This window comes from Pristiophorus japonicus, chromosome 21 (assembly GCF_044704955.1).
Source record: "Pristiophorus japonicus isolate sPriJap1 chromosome 21, sPriJap1.hap1, whole genome shotgun sequence".
Taxonomy (NCBI): domain Eukaryota; kingdom Metazoa; phylum Chordata; class Chondrichthyes; family Pristiophoridae; genus Pristiophorus; species Pristiophorus japonicus.
In genome coordinates, this window is record NC_091997.1 from 75,296,844 (window position 1) to 75,321,542 (window position 24,699).

The following is a 24,699-nucleotide window of genomic DNA, read 5'->3' on the forward strand; positions in this document are numbered from 1 at the left end:
GGAGCATAGTCACTGTTGTAATGTAGGAAACACGGCAGCCCATTTGCACACAGCAAACCCCCACAAACAGCAATGTGATAATGACCAGATAATCTGTTTTTGTTATGCTGATTGAAGGATAAATATTGGCCAGGACACCGGGGATAACTCCCCTGCTCTTCTTCGAAATAGTGCCATGGGATCTTTTACATTCACCTGAGAGAGCAGACGGGTCCTCGGTTTAACGTCTCATCCGAAAGACGGCATCTCCAACAGTACGGCGCTCCCTCAGCACTGCACTGGAGTGTCAGCCTAGATTTGTGCGCTTCAATCCTGGAGTGGGACTCGAACCCACAACCTTCTGACTCACAGGCAAGTCTGCTCCATTATCATCATAGGCAGTCCTTTAAAATTGAGGAAGACTTGCTTCCATTCTCAAAGTCAGTTCTCAGGTGACTGAACAGTCCAATATGAGAATTACAGTCTCTGTCGCAGGTTGGGACAGACAGTGGTTGAAGGAAAGGGTGGGCGGGGAGTCTGGTTTGCCGCACGCTCCTTCCGCTGCCTGCGCTTGGTTTCTGCATGCTCTCGGCGACGAGACTCGAGGTGCTCAGCGCCCTCCCAGATGCTCTTCCTCCACTTAGGGCGGTATTGGGCCAGGGATTCCCAGGTGCCGGTGGGGATGTTGCACTTTATCAAGGAGGCTTTGAGGCTACCCACTGAGTCACAGCTGACACATGTGTGGAGAAGCATAAGAACTTTCAGAAACAGGAAAGGCTTATAGGGTCACAAGCCTATCCCCATTTTTTAACAATTCTCAATCCCCTGTACCTGCCATCTCACCATCTTTCAATCCCCTTCCTCTGCCAAAACACAGGTAATTATCTGTTGAACCCATTTGTACAGTCCACTTCAATGGCTTTCTCGGAACCCACAGACCTGTTACTCCGTTAGTTCAAAATGTTCTCCCTGACTTCCATTCTTATCCCCAACTTCTTAATTTTTACTGCCGTCCCTTGGTGTTAGAGCACATTCCCCTATTGAATAATTTCCTACATCAACTCCTTCACAACTGTGAAAACTTCAGTGAGATCATCTCGGAGTCTGCTCACCTATAAAAAAGCTTAGCTTTTCTGAGACAGAGCGTTTTCAATGTTTGCTGTTATACTTTCGTAAGAACAGGAAGGTTTACCAAATTTGCCTCATTTTTTAGCATTCATAGTAAGTCATAGTAAGTCTTATGTCATTCCATTACCATCCTGCTATAGAAACTCCAGACACAATTGTAAAGTCCTGTCCCCTCAGTACAGATTCACACGAGGCATGTAGTGAAGTCAAGGTCACTCTGGACCTGCACCTTTATTTCACAGCTTTGGAATGCTGCACTTGCCTGAGGCCTGTGCTTATACACCTGTCTCTTGCAAGTGCACCCCTGGTGGGAAGGTATGCTGGTGGTTACAGGTCATATCTTATTACAGTCATGTATAGCATGTTAGGATACAGTTATATATAATAATGTAAGATACATGACAACAATCATAAAATTACAGAAATTTAAAGAAATCTAATGAAAACTATGTGGACCAGTGGAAATGATAGGATACAATGACAGTCAGTATTGTTCTCATACAAACACTTAAGCTGACTGCCCCAGATTCTTCTCCGCGCTCTATGAACACAACCTTCCTAAATGAGTTCAAGCAATTGCAAATTCATGAGAAATACTGACGAAAGGAAATCTTCCCCTGCTAGTTTATATAGAGACAAGTGAACACCATCTCCACTGGTTTTCCTTTGTGACTATTCCAACTCTCTCCTGCCCAGCCTCGTATCTTGCACCCTCCGTAAACTCAAGCTCATCCAAAGCTCGACCACCCATGTCCTAACTCGAACCAAGTCCTGTTCTCCCATCACCCCCGCTGTGCTCGCTGACCTACACTGGCTCCCGGTTCAGCAACGTCTTGATTTTATCATTTTCATCCTTGTTTTCAAATCCCTCCATGGCCTCGCCCCTCCCTATCTCAGTCATCTCCTCCCTCTGAGATCTCTGCGCTGCTTCAATCCTGGCCTCTTGCATATCCCTGACTTTCTTTGCTCCACCATTGGTAGCTAGCCGTACCTTCAGCTGCCTGGGCATCAACTCTGGAATTCCCTCCCTCAACCTCCGCCTCTCTGCCTCCCTCTCCTCTTTAAAGCCTACCTTTTTGACCAAGCTTTTGATCGCCTGTCCTAATATCTCCTTACATGGCCCAAACATCAAATTATGTTTGATATCATCATCATAGGCAGTCCCTCGAAACGAGAATGACTTGCTTCCACGCCAAAAAGGGATGAGTTCAAAGGTATTTGAATGAAGGATCGAAATATCCCAGATCTCGAACGATATCCTGAAGGGTGGAAGATGCCTGTGCGTGGATTTTTTTAACGTGGGGTGGCCGTTGCACACCAGCCACCACACGGGCTTGACAGAGCTAGGTCTTGGTCCAGTGGCAAGGGTTAACCAAGACGACTAGAGACCAGCTCTGCTGCACGGACCCAGTGCGCACACATATCGCAGTGTGGGCTGGCCCGTGCTGTTTGATAATCGCTCCTGTGGAGCACCTTGGGGATGTTTTACTACATTAAAGGCGCTATATAAATGCAAGTTGTTGTTGTTCTTGTTGTCGCAGTTATTACTTGCACCACATTCAAAGAAATTCTGGACCCGACTGATAAACTTTGATCTTTTCCCGTCTAGCCTTTCTCAGTGTTAGGAGTGCCACAGCTGTTGGGATGGAGAGAGGGAGACACACTGGTCAAAATCAGTGCCGGGTTTCACACTGACTGACTCATCATTCTACATTTAACCTTAAAGAGCAGAGCACAAATTAATCTTGTATGCACAATTAAAACCAAATAAAGGTGTCTTATTAGATTAATGACTTATTTAAAGTAGTACACACACACATTAACCTGCATGCTAAAAATAATCCAGCACTCAGAATTTCCTACACAGCAAATACATTAATTATGTTTAACCCCAATAAACAAGGGGATCTTTTTTCGGGACAATGCTTCTTTCCTGACACTTATATGGCTGGGATTATCCTTTTTGGGCCAGAGTTATGGTGGACGGCACTTCCACTTGCCCCTCTGGCTCTGCTTCGAATCCAATCAATGGGCTGAGGCTTATTATCGAGGCATGGCAGGTTTCCGGAGAAATTCCCACTGCCCAGAACCATGGCTCAGTGGGTAACCATCTCTGAGTCAGAAGGTTGTGGGTTCAGGTCCCACTCCTGAGACTTGAACACAAAAATCAAGGCTGACATTCCCAGTGCAGTGCTGAGGGTGTGCTGCACTGTCAGAGGTGCCGTCTTCCAGATAATAGAAGAATGAGAGGGGATCTCATAGAAACATTTAAAATTCTGACGGGATTGGACAGGTTAGATGCATGAAGAATGTTCACAATGTTGGGGAAGTCCAGATGTAGGAGTCACAGTCTAAGGATAAGGGGTAAGCCATTTAGGACCGAGATGAGGAGAAACTTCTTCACCCAGAGAGTGGTGAACCTGTGGAATTCTCTACCACAGAAAGTTGTTGAGGCCAATTCACTAAATATATTCAAAAAGGAGTTAGATGTAGTCCTTACTACTAGGGGTATCAAGGGGTATGGCGAAAAAGCAGGAATGGGGTACTGAAGTTGCATGTTCAGCCATGAACTCATTGTATGGCAGTGCAGGTTCGAAGAGCCGAATGGCCTACTCCTGCACCTATTTTCTATGTTTTATACACTGGAGTTTAGAAGGATGAAGGGGATCTCATAGAGACGTATAGAATTCTGACGGGACAGGACAGGTTAGATGCGGGAAGAATGTTCCCGATGTTGGGGAAGTCCAGAACCAGGGAACACAGTCTTAGGATAAGGGGTAAGCCATTTAGGACTGAGATGAGGAGAAACTTCTTCACTCAGAGAGTTGTTAACTTGTGGAATTCCCTGCCACAGAGAGTCGTTGATGCCATTTCATTGGATATATTCAAGAGGGAGTTAGATATGGCCCTTAGATATGGCTAAAGGGATCAAGGGGTATGGAGAGAAAACGGGAAAGGGGTACTGAGGTCAGCCATGATCATATTGAATGGTGGTGCAGGCTCGAAGGGCCGAATGGCCTACTCCTGCACCTATTTTCTATTTTTCTATGTTTCTATAAGGCTTTAAACCGATACCCCGTCTGCTCTCCCAGGTGGATGTAAAAGTTTATGTGGTGTTATTAGAAGAAGAGCAGGGGAGTTCTCCTCGGTATCCAATATTTATCCCTCAATCAACACCAAAAAAAATAGATTATCTGATTATTATCACATTGTTGTTTGTGAGAGCTTGCTGTGTTGCTATGTTTCTTACATTCCCTGACCTGCGTGAGAACACCAGCAGCAGGTTGGGACCATAAAAGGAGCAGCGTGGAGGCCTCAGGGAGCAGCGTGAAGGCCTCAGGGAGCAGCGCGAGCTGTGACGGCAGCAAAGAATGACGTCACCAAGGTCCAGGTCGGTGATCGGAGCGTGGGCAGGTACAGCAGGAGCGATGAGGTCGGGGCGAAGGAGCGGCGAGAGACTATGGAGGGACGTGATCGGGGCCCAGGGGAGGCGTGAGTTCAGGGCCAGGCGCCAAGGGGCAGCACGGGCCCAGCTCACACTGCGATATGTGTGCGCACTGGGTCCATGCAGCAGAGTAGGTCTCCAGTCGTCTTGGGTAATCCTTGCCACTCGACCAAGACCTAGCTCTGTCAAGCCTGTGTGGTGGCTGTTGTGCAAGGGCCACCACACCTTAAAAAAATCCATGGACAGGCATCTTCCACCCTTCGGGATGTAGTTCCTTGAATGAAGGAATATTAGGTCCTTCATTGGAGCACCTGTGAACCTATCCTTTTTGGCGTGGAAGCAAGTCATCCTCGTTTCGAGGGACCGCATATGATGCTGATGATCCTACAAAAGTAGTTAATTAGCTCTAAAGCGCTTTGGGATGTTCTGAGGTTGTGAAAGGCGCTATATAAATTCAAGTCTTTCTTCTATTTACAATTGGCGCCCACCATCGGCCCCAAAGTTAAAGCCAGCACCACGAGGCAGGGTTAGAATGAAAGTGGACAAGGCTGCAGCCCTGGAAACTCCAGCAGAGACCAAGGCCTACACATGTGGGGTTGGAATGGAAGGTGGGGAGGGTGTGGAAGGCCCTTTCCCTCCATGGGGGGGTGGGGTGGGGTGGCACACAACGGGGCTGTCACCACAACTTCCCAGGCATCCTGCCACCTTTCTCATGGTGGTTGGAATGTGGCAATAGCAGGGTCGATGTGAGAAAAATCAACTGCAGGTTCCAGCTCTGCTAAAATTTGTGGGCGGCGGGAGTGGGTGGGGAGAGGTACGGTCGCTGTGAATGGGAATTCTCAATCGGGACAGTGAGGCCTCACCACTCGAATTTTCTGTCATTGTCTGCCTTGATCCATAGAATCGTAGAAAATTACAGCACCGAAGGAGGCTGTCATGTATGTAACTGTGTAATACTTGCCACTAGAGGGCGTAACTGTTGGAGCCCTAATGGTCACCTGCACACAAGTGCAGGGCCAATATAAAAGGTTGGCTGCCATGTTGTTTAGGCACTCTGGAGTTGTAATAAAGAAGACTAAGGTCGCACTAAGTTTAGCTCACAGTACTCAGCCTTGTGGAATTCTTCTATACATAATAGAGGTCCCATCGAAAAAGAGCAACCCAGCCTAATCCCACCTTCCAGCACTAGATCCGTAGCCAGTAGGTTATGGCTCTTCAAGTGCACATCCAGGTACTTTTTAAATGCCGTGAAGGTTTCTGCCTCTACCACCCTTTCAGGCAGTGAGTTCCAGACCCCCACCACCTACTGGGTGAAAAAATGTTTTCTCAACTCCCCTCTAATTCTTCTACCAACTACTTTAAATCTATGCCCCCTGGTTATTGACCCGGCTGCTAAGGGAAATAGGTTCTTCCTATCCACTCTATCTAGGCCCCTCATAATTTTATGCACCTCAATTAAATATCCCCTCAACCTCTTCTGTTCCAAGGAAAACAACCCCAGCCTATCCAATCTTTCCTCATAGCTAATGTTTTCCAGTCCTGCCAACATCCTCATAAATCTCCCCTGCACCCTCTCTAGTGCAATCACATCCTTCCCGCAATGTGGTGACCAGAACTGCACGCAGTACTCAAGCTGTGGCCCAACTAATGTTGTGTACAGTTCTAGTATATCCAGCCCGGCTGTGAAGGAGAATCTCGGTCTACATTTCATTGCGCAGTTTATTTCTCTGATTCGGCATCATAATCTTGTGAGAAACCATTTCCTATTGCTTGGGGAAACATACAATAATGGACAGTGGTGCAGGACTCCTCGGGCACGAGACCAAGGGTGAAGGGGCGCTCTGCCGTGTAGAGAAGTCAAGGACTTACCTCTTCCCATTGATGGATGTAACGAATCAGCCGGGATAGCCGCAGCAACCGAAGAAGGCTGAGGATTTTGGTAAATCTCACAATCCGCAGTGCCCTGGCCGTCTTATAAACCTCCGAGTCAATCCTCGTTTCGACTATGAGAAAAATATAGTCCACCGGAATGGAGGATATGAAGTCCACCACAAACCAGCTCTTCAGGTACTTCATCTTGATCTTCTGCGGGTCCAGAATAATCTCCGTGTTGTCCTCCACCACAATCCCAGTTCTGAAGTTCAGCACAAGATCAACGAGGAAGAAGGTGTCAGACACCACGTTGAAGACAATCCATGGAGTGGTGTTTTCGTCCTTGAAGAACGTGATGCCTACAGGGATGATGATCAGGTTTCCCACCATGAGCAGCAGCATAGTCAGGTCCCAGTAGAACCTGTAAGGATAAATACGGACAATGTTGTTTTTCAACCTTTACTTAATTAAAACAGAAAGCAATTGAAGCAAGCTACATGCAATTACGTAGAATGTGCGGCATAGAAACAGGCCATTCGGCCCAACTAATCCGCGCCAGCATTTATGCTCCACGCAAGCATCCTCCACCCCGCTTGATCTCACCCTATCAGCAAATCCTTCTATTCTTTCCTCCCTGTCAGCTGTGGCTCAGTGGGGAGCACTCTTGCCTCTGAGTCAGAAGGTTGTGGGTTCAAGTCCTGCTCCAGGGATTTGAGCACAAAAAAGATCTAGGCTGACACTCCCAGGGGAGTGCTGTACAGTTGGAGGTGCTGTCTTTCAGATGAGATGGTAAAACAAGTCCCTGTCTGCCCTCTCTTGGTGGATGTAAACGATCCTGTGGTACTATTTTGAAGAAGGGCAGGGGAGTTATCCCCGGTGTCCTGGCTATTATTCATCCCTCAATCACCATCACTAAACCTGAACCGTTAACTCTGTTTCTCTCTCCACAGATGCTGTCTAACCCGCTGAGATTTCCAGCATTTTCTGTTTTTATTTCAGATTCCAGCATCCGCAGTATTTTGCTTTTATGTTACTAAAACATTATCTGGTCATTATCATATTGCTGTCTGTGGGAGCTTGCTGTGCGCAAATTGGCTGCTGCCTTTCCCACATTACAAAAGTGACAGCATTTCAAAAAAAAGTACTTCATTAGCTTTGGGACTCTGGTGGTCATGAAAGGCGCTATAGAAATGCAAGTCTTTCTTTATGAAGTCAGTGGTACGTCCTGGCATTCAGCTTCCGAGATGTCTGCGCTCCTCTAATTCTGCCCTCTTGAGCATCCCTGATTATAATCGCTCAAACATCGGTGGCCGTGCCTTCTGTTGCCTGGGCCCCAAGCTCTGGAACTCCCTTCCTAAACCTCTCCACCTCTCTACCTCTCTTTCCTCCTTCAAGACGCTCCTTAAAACCTACCTCTTTGTCACCTGCCCTAATTTCTACTTATGCGGCTCGGTGTCAAGTTTTTATCGCATCACACTCCTGTGAAGCGCCTTGGGACGTTTCACTACGTTAAAGGCGCTATATAAATATAAGTTGCTATTGTTCCATCATTACAATATAACAATCCCTTCGGTGGCACGGCGAAAAGTGTTGGAATCAGTGTGGGGTCAATGGTTACCTGAAGAAGCTCATCAATTGCTGTTTTCATTGGCCAAGAGAGCAACCTAAGTGCGCCACTCTACAGTCACATCTAAACAAACAACAACAATTTTCATTTATATAGCGCCTTTAATGTAGTAAAGCATCCCAAGGCGCTTCACAGGAGCATTATCAAACAAAATTTGACACCAAGCACATGGAAGATATTAGGGCAGGATACCAAAACCTTGTTCAAAGAGGTAGATATTAAGGAGCGTCTTAAAGGGAGGGAGAGTGGCAGAGAGGTTTAGAGAGGGAACTCCAGAGCTTAGGACTCAGGCAGCTGAAAGCACACTGGCACTAGTGGGGCGATGGAAATCTGGGATAAGCAGGAGGCCAGAATTGAAGGAGAGCAGATATCTCGGAGGGTCGCAGGGCTGGAGGAGATAGGGAGAAGCAAAAAAGCCATGGAGGGATTTGAAAACAATTTTTTTTAATTTTAAAGAAAGTAAAGAAAGGCTTGGATTTATATAGCGCTTTTCATGATCACCGGACGTCTCAAAGCGCTTTACAGCTAATTAAGCACTTTTGAAGTGTAGTCACTGTTGTAATGTAGCAAACACGGCAGACAACATACACACAGCAAGCTTCCACAAATAGCACTGTGATAATGACCAGATAATCTGGGTTTTTTTGTTATTTGGATTGAGGAATAAATATTGGCCTCAGAACACCGGGGATAACTCCCCTGCTCATCTTCGAAAAAGTGTCATTGGATCTTTTACGTCCACTTGAGAGAGCAGACAGGGCCGCGGTTTAATATCTCATCCAAAAGATGGCACCTCCGACAGTGCAGCACTCCCTCAGCCTAGATTTCTGTGCTCAAGTCCCTGGAGTGAGACCTGAACCCACAACCTTCTGACTCCAAGGTGAGAGAGTGCTACCCACTGAGCCACGGCTGACACTAAACACCATAACAGATCTCCGTGTAGAACTTGTGCACACTTAATCCTGGCATTCTGCAGATGTACAGACCAATTTTGACAATCTGCATGCATGAACCAGTGTTGTCATGACATGAGCAACAAGCGATGCTATAATTGAGACGTCTAAAGATGCTATCCGCAACCAATGCGTCAAGAAATCTTGAACCACATCAGCAGCTTTACCAGAGGCCCGAAGGCTGAGAGCAGTCAGGACTGCCTGTAAAAAGTGAGTCATCCCAGCTGCCAGTCTCATCTGATTCTGCAAAATTAGTTCTGGGGTATTGCCGGCTGCATATGTCAGGAGCTGGGAACTTTAGGTCCATTAAGGTAACGCAGCTAGAGCCAGCAACGGTCAACAAAAGGTTCCTGGATCTAAATTCACCACACCCATGCAAATCGTTAAGACCCCCCCCGCCACTCCCAACCCCCACCTCATTCCTCTCTTCTCCAAAAAGTAAAGTCACAGCTTAGATAATCTGTCCTCATAAATCAGCTCTCTAACTTCAAGAATCAGCCCTGGAGCCATACTTTGCGTTCTCTCCGATAATTCTACATCCTTCCTGTAGTCGAGAGAAAAATTGAAAACAGATGTGTCCTCAGATTCAGATGAAGTTGACAGACCATGTGAGCTTTCAGAGTCTCACTTCCACTTGCAATGCCCCGCAGCCTACATTGTACTGATGTGTCTCTTACCAACAACAGCTTGCACTTACGTAGCACCTTCAACAAATAACAACATCCCAAGGCACTTTGCAGTGGAGATACGCTGAACCATGGAGGGAGAGATTAGGAAGGCTGACCAAAAACTTGGTCGAAGAGACAGGGGTGGAAATTGGATTGATAGCACCACCTATTAACGCTGGTGAGGGGCAGCTAATGGGTGGCAAAGGACTTACCTTCGGCAGAGAGGGGGGTTCCGCTCTGTGGAAATTGAATCGGGCAGCGGGGGGAAGGGACGCTGAGAGATACCGCTGCACGCTCTATTGCAAGGGGGATGGAGAATAAAAGTAGGGAAGTCCTGCTACAACTGGAGTACTGCGTGCAGTTTTGGTCTCCGTATTTAAGGAGGGATATACTTGCATTGGAGGCAGTTCAGAGAAGGTTCACGACGTTGATTCCTGAGATGAAACATAGAAACATAGAAAATAGGTGCAGGAGTAAGCCTTTTGGCCCTTCGAGCCTGCACTACCATTCAATATGATCATGGCTGATCATGCAACTTCAGTACCCCACTCCTGCTTTCTCCCCATACCCCCTGATCCCTTTAGCCGTAAGGGTCACATCTTTTGAATATATCCAACGAACTGGCCTCAACAACTTTCTGTGGTAGAGAATTCCACAGGTTCACCACTCTCTGGGTGAAAAAGTTTCTCCTCATCTCGGTCCTAGATGGCTTAACCCTTATCCTTAGATTGTGACCTCGGTTCTGGACTTCCCCAACATCGGGAACATTCTTCCTGCATCTAACCTGTCCAACCCCGTCAGAATTTTATATGCTTCTATGAGATTCCCTCTCATTCTTCTTAATTCCAGTGAATATAAGCCTAGTCGATCCAGTCTTTCTTCATATGTCAGTCCTGCCATTCCGGGAATCCGTCTGGTGAAACTTCGCTGCACTCCTCGGATTAGGAGACCAAAACTGCACACAATACTCAAGGTGTGGTCTCAAGGGGTTGTCTTCTGAAGAAAGGTTAAGCAGGTTAGGCCTATACGCATTGGCGTTTAGAAGAATGAGAAATGATCTTATTGAAACGTATAAGATTATGAGGGGGCTCAACAAGGTAGATGCTGAGAGGATGTTTCCCCTCGTGGGAAAATCTAGAACTAGGGGCATAGTTTCAGAATAATGGGTTGCCCATTTAAAACGGAGGAATTTCTTCTCCCAGAGGGTCATGAATCTTTGGAATTCTCTGCCCCAGAGAGCTGTGGAGGCTGGGTCATTGAATCTATTTAAGGTGGAGACAGATTTCTGAACGATCTGAATCAGATCAGCCATGATCTTAATGAATGGCGGAGCAGGCTCGAGGGGCCACATGGCCTACACCTACTCCTATTCCTTATGTTCTTGTGTTTTCTACCGCCACCCACGTGCTGACGTCAATGAGCGTGCTACGCCGCCTTGGTACCGCTGCCACGATATTTGCTTTATACGGCTCGGCAGGCGTTCGTACAGCCTGGGAAACGCAGTCTGTACATCGGGGATCATGGGGCGGTTTGGTCCAGAGAGCAAGGTAAGTTTTTTTTCTTGATTGATTTCAGCATTTATTGATTAGTTGCCAGTGGGGAAGCGGGTTTGTGTCCCCCCATTTTTCCAGCTTGCAGCCTTCCGTCGGGAAATTGAGAGGGCCTCCTGAGCTCCCGCCCCACTGGGGCCCCGAGGATGAGTGCGCAGCGCCACTTTTAGCGCTGCCCGCTCATCGTTGGCCGTAAAAGCTGAATTTGGCAGTTTGAGGCGGTGACTACCGTCTGGCACCAAAATCCCGTCTCAGGCGGTAACACTGCCTCAAAAACAGCCACACCGAATTTCAACCCCATAAGTTTTGAGTAAGGATATCATTCTCTTTGATAAGCACGAGAAGAATGAGAGGGGATCTCATAGAAACATATAAAATTCTGACGGGATTGGACAGGTTAGATGTAGGAAGAATGTTCCCGATGTTGAGGGAAGTCCAGAACCAGGGGTCACAGTCTAAGGATAAGGGGTAAGCCATTTAGGACCGAGGTGAGGAGAAACTTCTTCACTCATAGAATTGTGAACCTGTGGAATTCTCTACCACAGAAAGTTGTTGAGGCCCCAGTTCGTTAGATATATTCAAAAGGAAGTTAGATATGGCCCTTACGGCTAAAGGGATCAAGGGGTATGAAGAGAAAGCAGGAATGGGGTACTGAAGTTGCATGATCAGCCACGATCATATTGAATGGTGGTGCAGGCTCGAAGGGCCGAATGGCCTGCTCCTGCACCTATTTTCTATGTTTCTATGTTTCTCAAACTCTACAAGACAAAAATGACAAAAGGGATGTTGAGGGCCTAATCGCAAAGGCTTTGAAAGGAAAAATATACATTCTTCGAACCCGTGACAAAACTGGTGATTTTCTGTAATAACACATTCTGAGAATAGTTGTGCAAACAAGCTGCTACATCTATTTATATTTTGACAAATTCCACTGGTTTCGCACAACAAAACCTTTCTCTTTCAGCAGGGTAGTTAAACCAGTAGCACTGAACACCTTCTCTCAACTTTCATCAGCAAATGAAATGCTTGCAATTAATTAGTCAGATTGCCTCAAAGCAGACTTGCAGTCTGTTCGAACTGACAATGTGATCTGAAATAAGTGAAGAACTCTGAACAGAATTACAAGGAAGAGCTGAAGACAAGTGGAAATGTTAGCCGGCCTTTAAAAGCAACCTAAACCCAGCATCCGTTTGGCAGGTCAAGCTTAGCAACGGTTGCCATGGAAAGGAAGTTACCAACTTTATTGATCTCTGGACAAAATCAGCAAGGGAGTGACTGGGTTTAAAACTGCTACGCAGACAAAGATAACAGCCCTGAAATCCCTGCTTCCCCGGGTCCGTACAGAGTGTGCGAAAGTCGGTTTTCAGAGCACAATGCGCATGCGCTGAAAACCGACTTTTCCGATCTGTCAAGCTGGAGCTGGACAGATCCAACGCATCTCGGCAGCCAGGATGTTCGCAAGGGCAAGATTGCGGTACTTACCCATATCTTGCCAGCGGATGTCCTGAAAACTCTTGCGCCTGATAAAAGCAGGCGCATGCCCAACTTTTACAGGTGTAAGAGTTTTAAAACACACTTAAAACATAAAAAATTAAATCATAAAAACACATTTAATTTTAAAAACCCTGCCCACTACGTTAAATTTATTTTAAAGCATAATTTTAAAAAACCTTTTTAAAAATCGGAAATTTTTTGCGTATTTTTTCTATTTTTTATTAATGTTTTGTGTGTTTGGGGAGGTTTCTCAATCATAATTATGGTTCTCCAAATACGGAGTTCCCATTATTATGAATGACAGAATACTTTACCTGGATTGGCTGCCCAGAGCCATGTGACTGCAGCTCCAGCCTTGCGCACGTCCCGAAGCGCAGTCAGCGGAGGCCTCAGAATCGGGAACTCGCGTGGGCGCAGCAGGAACAGAACAGGTAAGTGCGCATCTTCTTTGTAGAATCCAGTCAAACGCCTGCGGGAAGGAGAAACCTGGATTTCTGAGCCAGTATACAACAATTGTACTTAAGCTGCTATATTGATGTGCCAGCCAAGCACATTTGACATTACCAGAGATGGGGAACAGTAGTTATGAGGAGAGACTTCAGATACTCGGACTGTTTCCACTGGAGGTGGGAAGGCCAGGAGAGGATTTAACTGAGGTTGATAAAAAATTGTTGAGGGTTCTGATTGTGTGAATGGAGATAAAACATTGCCTCTGATTGGGGACAAGGGGAGATCAATTTAAGATTGTCGCTGAGCGTGAGAAGAGAGGTATGCAGAGGATTGTCAGAGCAAGGGATAGTTTTCCCAATGGAGGTTTGGGACAATTACATCTCTGAATGGAAAACTGCAAAGAAGGATAGAGGGCGAGAGCACGGCAGTGGGATTAATTATGGATTGCTCTAGCAAAGGCTCGGCACAGATATAGAATAGAATTGTGCGGGGCACAAGGACGCCATTCGGCCCATCGAGTCTGTGCCGGCTCTTTCAAAAAGCAATTCAGTCAGTCCCACTCCCCCCGCTCTTTCCCCATATCCCAGCACTTTTTTCTCTTTCAAGTATTTATCCAATTCCCATTTTGAAGGCTGCTATTGAATCCATATCCACAACCTATCAGGCAGTGAATTCCGAATCCTAATCACGCCTTGCCTAATAACGTTGTTCCTTAGGTTGTCTGTTTCTTTTGCCAATCGCCTTGAATCTGTGTCCTCTCTGGTTTGAGAGCAACGATCTGAGGGCTCATGGGAAGGGAGGGAGGAAGGGAGGGAGGAGAGAAGGAGGGAGGGGGCAGAGGAGGGAGGGAGTGAGGGGGGGAGAGGAGAGATAGGAGATAGAGGGAGAGAAAGTGAAAGAGAGAGGGAGAGAGAGAGGAGAGAGAAGAGGGGAGAGGGAGAGAGAGAGTGAGAGCGAGAGAGAGAGAGAGGAGAGCGGAGAGAGAGGAGAGAGAGAGAGAGGGAGAGAGGAGAAAGAGAGAGAGAGAGGAGAGAGAGGAAAGAGAGGAGAGAGAAAAAGAGAGAGAGGGGAGAGGGAGAGAGGAAAGAGAGGAGAGGAGGGGAGAGAGAGAGGGAGAGAGAGTGATGGAGAGAAAGAGAGAGAGAGTGGGGGGGGAAGGGAGAAAGAGAGAGAGAGAGAAGGAAGGTAAGGAAGAGAAGGAAGGAATTTTTATATAGCGCCTTTCATGACCACCGGACGTTTCAAAGTGCTTTACAGCCAATGAAGCATTTTTGGAGTGTCGTCACTGTGGTAATGTGGGAAACGCGGCAGCCAACTTGCGCACAGCAAGCTCCCACAAACAGCAATGTGATAATGACCAGATAATCTGTATTTTTAATATACATTGAGTCCAGAATGCTGTAAAGTGCCGAATCGAAAGATGACGTGCTGTTCCTCAAGCTTTGTTGGAGCAGTGTAAGAGGCTAGTTCTGACAAAGGGTCGCCGACCCGAAACATTAACTCTGCTTCCTCTCCACAGATGCTGCCTGACCCGCTGAGATTTCCAGCATTTTCTGTTTTTATTTCAGATTCCAGCCTCCACAGGATTTTGCTTTTGAATCTGTTTTTTTTTTGTTATGTTGATCGAGGGATAAATATTGGCCAGGACACCGGGGATAACTCCCCTGCTCTTCTTCGAAATAGCGCCATGGGATCTTTTATGTCCACCTGAGCGAGCAGACGGGGCCTCGGATTAACGTCTCATCTGAAAGACAGCACCTCCGACAGTGCGGCGCTCCCTCAGCACTGCACTGGAGTGTCAGCCTACACGTTTTTATGTGCTCACGTTATTTTTTGACTATGCACCTTGTCCTGCAATCAATTGCACGGGACAAGGCAGCCCATTAATTTTAGCAACACTGGACATTAAATTCAGTCACGTTCTAGAAGCCCCAAGTTACTTAGACCTCAATAATTGAGACAACAGCAAGTCCTTCCTTCTTGTAATTTAGTATACTGCATTCACTGCTCACGATGTGGACTCGTCTACATTCCGGGAGACCAAGCCGGGAGATTGGGTGACCGCTTTGTGGAACACCTCCGTTCAGTCCGCAAGTCTGACCCTGAGCTTCCGGTCGCCTGTCACTTTAATTCTCCGCTCCATTCCCACTCTGACCTCTTGGTCATCGGCCTCAACAAAGCTCAAGGTACAGCATCTCATCTTTCAATTCGGCACTTTACAGCCTTCTGGACTCAAAATTGACAATTTCAGACCATAATCTCTGCCCCTATTTTTTCAGATGGCAGCTATTGATGATTCTGCCATTCCCATTTTCACCCCTTCTAGCCCCATCTTTTGTTCCTTTGCTTGTCCCATTACCATCTCCTTTTGCTTTGTACCATCATCCATTTTGTCATTTAATCACTCCTGCCTTCCACCCAATCATGGACCTTCCCTTTTGTTCTTCCCTCCCCTCCCCCCTTTCCCTGCCCCTACATTTGCTTAAAACCTGTCACATCTCTGACTTCTTCCAGTTCTGACAAAAGGTCATCAACCTGAAACGTTAACTCTGTTTCTCTCTCCACAGATGCTGCCTGACCTGCTGAGTGTCTCCAGCATTTTCTGTTCTTAATAATTGGAAACTATGTCCGTTGACATATTCCCACCATTAATGTACCAATAAGGGTGCGCAGCCAAGTATAAGCAGATGTGTTCAACATCTGTCACTTGTGGTGAAAAATTCAGGAAGTGGCGGAGGATATGGGGGGGGGGGGTTCAGAATTCCTGTTCCTAACCATCCTGCTACCAGCTGTAGTCCAGTTCCGATCATTGCCAGGTTCTGTCCAAGATGTCAAAGCCTCCAAATTTCCTTCCCCGTCTCTCTTTGAAAGATATTTCCCCTTCTGGACATCTTTCCGAGACAGCCTGGGAGATAGTTTGAGATCAGAAATCACCTTGTGGGAAATGCAATCATGCTCTGTGGTGCCATGTATTCCAGCATCAACAGGGCAGTGGGTTCCCCAGTAACATCTTAGATGATTAATATGTTGGCTTTCTTATTCCGACACCTCACCAGCATGAGGCACAAATTGAACAGATGGTTTCTAGTTGTTGGCTACACAAATAATCCAACTTGTGATGGAAACAAATAGACCATAATACCACTTGGTGGGTTACTATAGCAAGTACAACCACTCCCCACTTGTTTAATTAACACTTATCTGGAACAATTTGTAATCATCTATTGAGATCTATAATATTGCCATTATATTGCTGGTCCGTGACATAACTAAGACCGCCTTCTACCAGCTGTACTCCAGCTCCGCTCGTTGCCAAGTTCTGTGCAAGATGTCAGAGCCTCCAAATTTCCTTCCCCGTCTCTCTTTGAAAGATATTTCCCCTTCTGGACCCCTTTCCAAGACAGACTGGGAGATAGTTTGAGATCAGAAATCACCTTGTGGGAAATGCAATCATGCTCTGTGGTGCCATGTGTTCCAACATCAACAGGATTCCCACCTCCGTAACATCGCCCGTCTCCGCCCTTGCCTCAGCTCATCTGCTGCTGAAGCCCTCATCCATGCCTTTGTTACATCTAGACTTGATTATTCCAACGCACTCCTGGCTGGCCTCCCACATTCTACCCTACGTAAACTAGAGGTGATCCAAAACTCGGCTGATGTGTCCGAAGTCGCACCAAGTCCCGCTCACCTATCCACCTTGTGTTCACTGACCTACATTGGCGCCTGGTTAAGCAACGCCTCAATTTCAAAATTCTCATCCTTCTCATCCTTTCTTGCTCCCTGGCCTCGTCCCCCTTCACTATCTCTGTAATCTCCTCCAGCGCCTCAATGCCCCCCCACCCTGCCCGAGATGTCTGCGCTCCTCTAATTCTGCCCTCTTGAGCCTGTAAAAGCTGCTTAAACAGGGCGGTAGGTGAGTACCCTGCAAAGAAAGGTAAGTTAAAGGTTCTTTATTTATTTATTTTTTTACAATTTTAAAATGCCGATTAGGTATAAAAGTGTCTTGGGAATGTTTTGTACGTTTTTATTTTTTTTAATAGAAATTTTTTTAAAAAGTTTTCCCCCCCTCCCTAGGCCCAACCGCAGCCTCGGACTAAATTTTAAATACTTACCGTCCATTCCGGTAACAACCGCCCATGTTACTAACTTTCCACTTAAACGCCGAGAAAACTGCCAGCAATGAGTGTGCAATGCCCATTTTCTCGTCGGGCGATTAGTTTTAATTACTTTAAACATAGAAATGGAAATTCTCGCCAGCGTTACTTACCGAACGTTGGCGGTTCTTTTCAGCGGGCAATCGGGCGTTGAGGGGCTTGAGGGAAAGTCTAGCCCATAGTTTCTGTGTTACTGAGTGTCATGTGTGTACTTTGGGGATCACTAGCCACTAGGTGGCATCACTGTTGGAGGCCATTGGGCTGCACACACATGTGCAGCCCAAGTATAAAAGGCCAACTATTTTGTATATTAGTTACTTTGGGCCTTAATAAAGCAGAGCCAAGGTTATACCTCTTGGAGTTAAACAGTACTCAGTCTAACAGTTACTGCACGCACAACACTGAGGGAGCCGTAAAATGTGTCTTATCGGAGGTAGCACTGTACTAGAGTGTTAAGATGAGAATTAATGTTTCATTTTGTATTGTGGCATTGCTGTTTACTAATCATAAGTCTAATTCACTTTTCTCAGTAGTGGTCTCATACTATTATATTTACAGTAAAACTACAGCTGCAATTTTATTTGTAAAGTTTTAAAATTTCATAGTCTATATTTTTAAAGCAAACAAATAAACACTTGCATTTATTTAGCACCTTAGCAAATGCACAATATCTCAAAATACTTCGGAAACAATCAATTACTTTGAAGTTTACTGACGATGATTTTGGAAGCAAAAACAGCGGACATTTTGCACACAGCAAAATCCCACAAACAACTAGTTAATCTGCTTTTGGTGTTGTCTGAAGGAAGAATGTGGGGCCAAGATACCGAGATGATTCCTTGCTGTTCCTTGAACTGAGACACAACATCTACCAGAATCACCTCAAAAGTGAGATAGGGCCTTTGCTTTTTGTTTCATCCAAAGGACAGTACCCTCAACAATGCAGCACTCCCTCAGTACTACATTGGGCTTGAACATAAAGGCACAATTACTGCTGCAAGTTAGCTTGGCTCAATTGATAGCACTCTCACCTCTAGCATAACGGAGGTTATGGGATCAAGCCTCAAGCCCAGAACCTAGTGCAAAATCAGTCCGGGCATTTTATCTTAATCTTGAAGGGGCGCTGCACTGTTGGAAGTGCAGTTTTTCAGATGAGATGTTGGACTGAGATCTCAGTTGTCTATTCTGGCACATGGGAAAGATGCACTATTTCTCCTCGTCGCTGGGTCAAAATCCTGGAACTCCTTCCCTAACAGCATTGTGGAGGTTGCCTTCAGCACACCGACTGCAGCGGTTCAAGAAGAAGGCCCACCATCATCTTCTCAAAGGGCAACCAGAGGTCGAGGCAATAAATATCAACCATGCCAGCGACGCCCACATCCCCAGAATAAATAATTTCACGCAGGGCAAAGCGAGTTATCCCAGTTAATTAACCAACGTTTCTCCCTTAAACAACACCGCCAGATGAACTGGTCATTTATCTCATTTGCTTTTGGTGGGACCAAACTGCACAACTTGGCTGTTGCATTTGCTTCCATAACATAGAAACATAGAAACATAGAAAATAGGTGCAGGAGCAGGCCATTCGGCCTTTCGAGCCTGCACCGCCATTCAATATGATCATGGCTGATCATGCAACTTCAGTACCCCACTCTTGCCTTCTCTCCATACCCCCTGATCCCTTTAGCCGTAAGGGCCACATCTAACTCCTTTTGAATATATCCAACGAACTGGCCTCAACAACTTTCTGTGGTAGAGAATTCCACAGGTTCACAATTCTCTGGGTGAAAAAGTTTCTCATCATTTCGGTCCTAGATGACTTATCCCTTTTCCTTAGACTGTGACCCCTGGATCTGGACTTCCCCAATAGCGACTACACTTCAAAAGTCATTTGATCACTGTGAAGCACTTTGGAACACTGAGCATATGGTAACGCACTGGATGAACACACGTTTTTTTCTTTAAAGAACGTACAGCACAGTTGGCTTGCCGATATCACTTCAACACCTGCGAATGGAGTTCCACAATTGTGGTTAAATATGCTCCATTTACCAACGAAGATTTTTGCCTGTATAAACAGCAATATAAAATTGGCAATATAGTTCTATGTCAAATGGGCCAAAACAACAACAACTTGTATTTATATAGCGCCTTCAACGTAGTGAAACGCCCCAAGGCGCTTCACAGGAGTGTGATGAGATAAAACATTTGACACCGAGTCGCATAAGGAGAAATTAGGGCAGGTGACAAAGAGGTTGGTTTTAAGGAGCGTCTTAAAGGAGGAAAGAGAGGTAGAGAGGCGGAGAGGTTTAGGGAGGGAGTTCCAGAGCTGGGGGACAAGGCAACAGAAGGCATGGCCGCCAATGGTGGAGCGATTATAATCAGGGCGGGTCTCTCGGCAATCTGGACGTCGGCAGTTGAGGCCAAATTTATGCCCTGGCGGTTATTCTCGGCGTTGCACGTGAGCGGTTTGGTCCCGGTGGGCGACTTCAGATGTGGGCGATACCATGAAAAAACTGAAGGTGACAGTCTGGCCCTATATCATGCATCCTCTCCATATTGCTTTGAAGAAGAGCAGGGGAGCTCATCCAGTGTCCTGGCCAATACTGATCCCTCAATTAACATCACTGAAACACGTTATCTGGTCATTATCACATTGCTGTTTGTGGGAGCTTGCTGTGAGTAGATTGGCTGCCACATTACAACAGCGACTACACTTCAAAAAGGTATTTCATTGGCTGTAAACGCTTTTTGGGACATCCTGAGGATATGAAAGGTGCTATGCAAATGTAAGTCAAAGTAAAAAAAAAACGACCAGTGCCTCAGCAAATAATGTTTTACTAACCACCCCCATTAATTGCATCATCTGAAATATGGGGCCTCTTTTTATCATATTGCCAACCAGGAAAATAATCAATCACTTGTTAATTTCCCATAATCTTGAAGGCCTTCTCCACTTCGGTGAAAAAATGTGAACATCTCCAGTCTCTCTTCATAATTGTTACTGCTCAGCACTGATCATATTCCAGTGAATCTGCACTGCACCTTTTTCATTGTTTTCAGCATCATTATCATAGACAGTCTCTCGTATCGAGGATGACTTGCTTCCACGCCAAAAAGGGATGAGTTCACAGGTGTTTCAATGAAGGACTTGACATTCCAGGTCCCAAGCTACATCTTGAAAGGTGGAAGATGCCTGTGCGTGGATTTTTTTAACGTGGGGTGGCCGTTGCACACCAGCCACCACATGGGCTTGACAGAGCTAGGTCTTGGGCCAGTGGCGAGGATTGACCAAGACGACTGGAGACCAGCTCTGCTGCACGGAACTAGTGCGCGCACATATCGCAGTGTGGGCTGGGCCCGTGCTGCCTCTGGGACCTCGCCTCCTCTGGGCCCCGAACTCACATCTCTCCTGGGTCCCGATCATGTCGCTCCGCGATCACTCGCCGCTCTTTCACCTTGACCTCGCCGCTCCTGATGTACCTGCCAATCAGCGACCTGGATTTTGGTGACATCCAATCCAGTTGCCCTCTTCACAGCCGTCGCTCTCCTGCCCCAGCTCGCGCTGTACCTTGAAGTTATATGCTCCACACTGCTCCTCCTTTAAGGACCCGACTTGCTGCTGATGGTCCTCAGAGGTCGGGGCCACCGCTTTGACTGCCGCATCCATGTTGCTCCTTCCTATAATGGAGTGCCCAAATCATACACAATACTCCAAGGTCATAAACCTGCTCAGCATTATTTCCTTGCTTTTGTATTCTATGTGTCTAGACACAAAACCCAGGATTTCATTTATCATGTTAATGCCTTATCTATTTGGCACTGCCACCTTTAATGTCCTGTGTATCTCCACACTAAAGTCCCTCTGCTTCTCTACTCCATCTAAAGTCTTAGCAGTTACAGGTATTTCCTTTCCCTATTCTTATTTCCAAAGCGCCTTGCTTCACACTTTTCTACACTGAACTGCATCGACCACCTATCCATCCAGCTTGCGAACCTAATTCGATCTGCAATCTTTCATCATTTTCATTACAATTTGCCATACCCCTAAATTGATGTCACCAGCAAATTTTGATAGTGTTCCCTTATTCCTAAATCCAGATTACTTACATCATAGAATCATAGAAATTTACAGCATGGAAGGAGGCCATTTCGGTCCATTGTGTCCGTGCCGGCCGACCAAGAGCTATCCAGTCGAATCCCACTTTCCAGCTCGTGGGCCATAGCCCTGCAGGTTATGGCACTTTAAGTGCACAACTAAGTACTTTTTAAATGTGGTGAGGGTTTCTGCCTCTACCACCCTTTCAGGCAGTGAGTTCCAGATCCGCACTACCCTCTAGGTGAAGGAATTTCCCCTCAAATCCACTCTAAACTTTCTACCAATTACTTTAAATCTTTGTCCCCTGGTTGTTGACTCCTCTGCCAAGGGAAACATGTCCTTCCTATCCATTCTATCCAGACCCCTTATAATTTTATATATCTCAATTAGGTCTCCCCTCAGCCTCCACTGTTCCAAAGAAAACAGACCCAACATCTCCAATCTTTCTTCATAGCCAAATTTCTCCAGTCCAGGCAACACTCTTGTAAATCTCTTCTGCACCCTTTACAGTGCAATCACATCTTTCCTGTAATGTGGTGACCAGAACTGCACACAGTACTCCAGCTGCGGTCTAACCAGTGTTTTATACAGTTGAAGCATAACCTCCTTGCTCTTGTATGCCATGTCTCGACTAATAAAGGCAAGTCTTCCATATGCCTTCTTAATCACCTTATCTACCTGGCCTGCTACCTTTAGGGATCTGTGGACCTGCACTCCAAGGTCCCCTTGTTCCTCTACACTTTTGAGTGTCATACCATTGAAGTTTTCGAGGAGGTAACCAGGAGGGTCGATGAGGGCAGTACATATGATGTAGTGTTTATGAATGTTAGCAAAACTTTTGATAGGGTCCCACGTGGCAGACTGATCACAAAACTAAAAGTCCATGGGATCCAGGGCAAAGTGACAAGTTGGATCCAAAATTGGCTCAGAGGCAGGAAGCAAAGGGTAATGGTTGATGGGTGTTTTTTGACTGGAACTCTGTATCCAGTGGGGTTCCACAGGGTTCAGTGCTGGGTCCCTTGCTTTTTGTGGTATATATGCCTTATGTGCCTTGTTAGACCTCCCCAAATGCATTACATCACACTTGAATTCTATTTGCCACTGTTCTGCCCACCTGACCAGTACACTGATACCTTCCTGCAATCTACAGCTTTCTTCTTCATTATCAACCACACAGCCTATTTTAATGTCATCTGCAAACTTCTTAATCATACCCCCAACATTCAAGTCCAAGTCATTGATATATATCACAAAAAACAAGAGACCCAGCACTGAGCCCTCCGGAACCCCACTGGATACAGCCGTCCAGTCACAAAAACACCCATCAACCATTACCCTTTGCTTCCTGCCTCTGTACCAATTTTGGATCCAACTTGTCACTTTGCCCTGGATCCCATGGGCTTTTACTTTCCTGACCAGTATGCCATGTGGGACCCTATCAAAAGCTTTGCTAAAATCCATAAACACTACATCACATGTACTGCCCTCATTGGCCCTCCTGGTTACCTCCTCGAAAAATTCAATCAAGGTAGTCAGGCACAACCTTCCCTTAACAAATCCATGCGGGCTGTCCTTGATTAATCAATGTCTTTCCAAATGAAGATTTATTCTGTCCCTTAGGATTTTTTCCAATAATTTTCCAATTACTGAGGTTAGGCTGACTGGCCTGTAATTACTCAGTCTATATCTTTCTCCCTTTTTAAACAAAGGTACAACATTAGCAGTCCTCCAGTCCTCTGGCACACACCTTAGCCAGAGAGGACTGGAAAATAATGGTCAGAGCTTCTGCTATTTCCTCTTTTGCTTCTCTTAATAACCTGTGATACATTTCATCAGGGCCTGGAGATTATCCACTTTCAAAACTGCTAAGCCCCTTTATACTTCCTCTCTCATTAGGTTTATCTCGTCTAATGTTTCACACTCCTCCTCCCTCATTGCAAAGTCTGCAACGCCCCTCTCTTTTGTGAAAACAGATGCAAAGTTTTCATTAAGAATCATACCTGTCATGCATTTAACTATCATTGTAACCCATGTATAAACTGACCTAAGTTGTACACCGTGAGAACATTGACCACTAGGTGATGAACTTGTGGGAGACACTCCTAACCTGGACTTTCAGGTATAAAAGGGGAAGCTTCACCCACCTTCATCACTTCAGTGCTGGCTAATAAAGGTTACTGGTCACAGAGTGACCTTCTCTCAAGTATGGGCCTCGTGTGCATTTATACTGTATAGTCAGGACATGTTATTGGCGACAAGAAACTGGGATTTAAACCACGCGAGCATGGCCACGAGCAGCACAGACGAGAGGTACTGTGTTGGTGATGATTGGGACGACTTTATTGAGAGACTACAGCAAAGTTTCGTCACTAAGGAATGGCTGGGACAGGTTTTGGCTGACAAACGCAGGGCTCATCTCCTGACGGTTTGTGGATCCAGGACATACTCCCTGATGAAGGACCTTCTAGCGCCAGAGAAGCTGGCAGACAAGACTTTTGAAGAGCTCAGTAAGTTGATCGGGGAACACTTTAAACCGGCGAGCAGCTTGCACATGGCGAGACACCGGTTTTACACGCACCGGCGGCGAGAAGGGCAAAGCGTTCCAGACTTCGTGGCAGACCTTCGGCCACTGGCGAGCCTATGTAAGTTCCCAGATGCATGCAGAGCGGAGATGCTGCGAGACTTTTTTATTGCGGGCATCGGGCACGCTGGGGTTTTCAGGAAACTGATTGAGACCAAAGACTTGACCCTGGAAACGGCGGCTTTGATGGCCCAGACATTTATCTCAGGGGAGGAAGAGACCAGAATGATGTTTGACAAAAATCTTGGTTTAAATGCAGGAAATGGACAGGGAGTCAACATTGTTAAGACAGCACACAGTTCTCCAGGCAGACAGGGGCAATCGGACATGCCCGAGCATGTAGTCGAACCCAAAGGGGGAATTCAACAGAGACAATGGCTAGCTGAACGGCGATTCATGCCATCGCATTGGACAATGCGGCCAGTAATGGGGCCATCAACACCTGTCAGAGACGATCGACTGGTAATGGACCTTTTATTTCCAACAACGGCTTATGTTGGAGGTGTGGAGGCAAACATACAGCCAGAGTTTGCAGGTATCAGCAATATACCTGCAGAAACTGAAATGTCAGCGGTCACTTGGAGCATATGTGCAGGAAGCCAGCAGCCAGGTTGATGTACGAGGAGGACAGGCCCGATGTAAGCCCTACGAGGCCAAATGGACACTGGGGGATTTCGCTGGAAGCTAAAGTTCAGCGAG

At 46.3% G+C, this 24,699-nt stretch overlaps 1 protein-coding gene across 1 annotated transcript in view; it reads right to left on the bottom strand.

Annotated features, from left to right (window-relative positions):
- LOC139233720 (potassium/sodium hyperpolarization-activated cyclic nucleotide-gated channel 3-like) overlaps positions 1-24,699 on the bottom strand; it is a 350,402-nt gene that overhangs the window by 296,232 nt on the left and 29,471 nt on the right. The window contains exon 2 of the mRNA XM_070864182.1: positions 6,422-6,845. Within this exon, the coding sequence (XP_070720283.1) occupies positions 6,422-6,845 (424 nt within the window). The remainder of the gene's footprint in view (positions 1-6,421; positions 6,846-24,699) is intronic.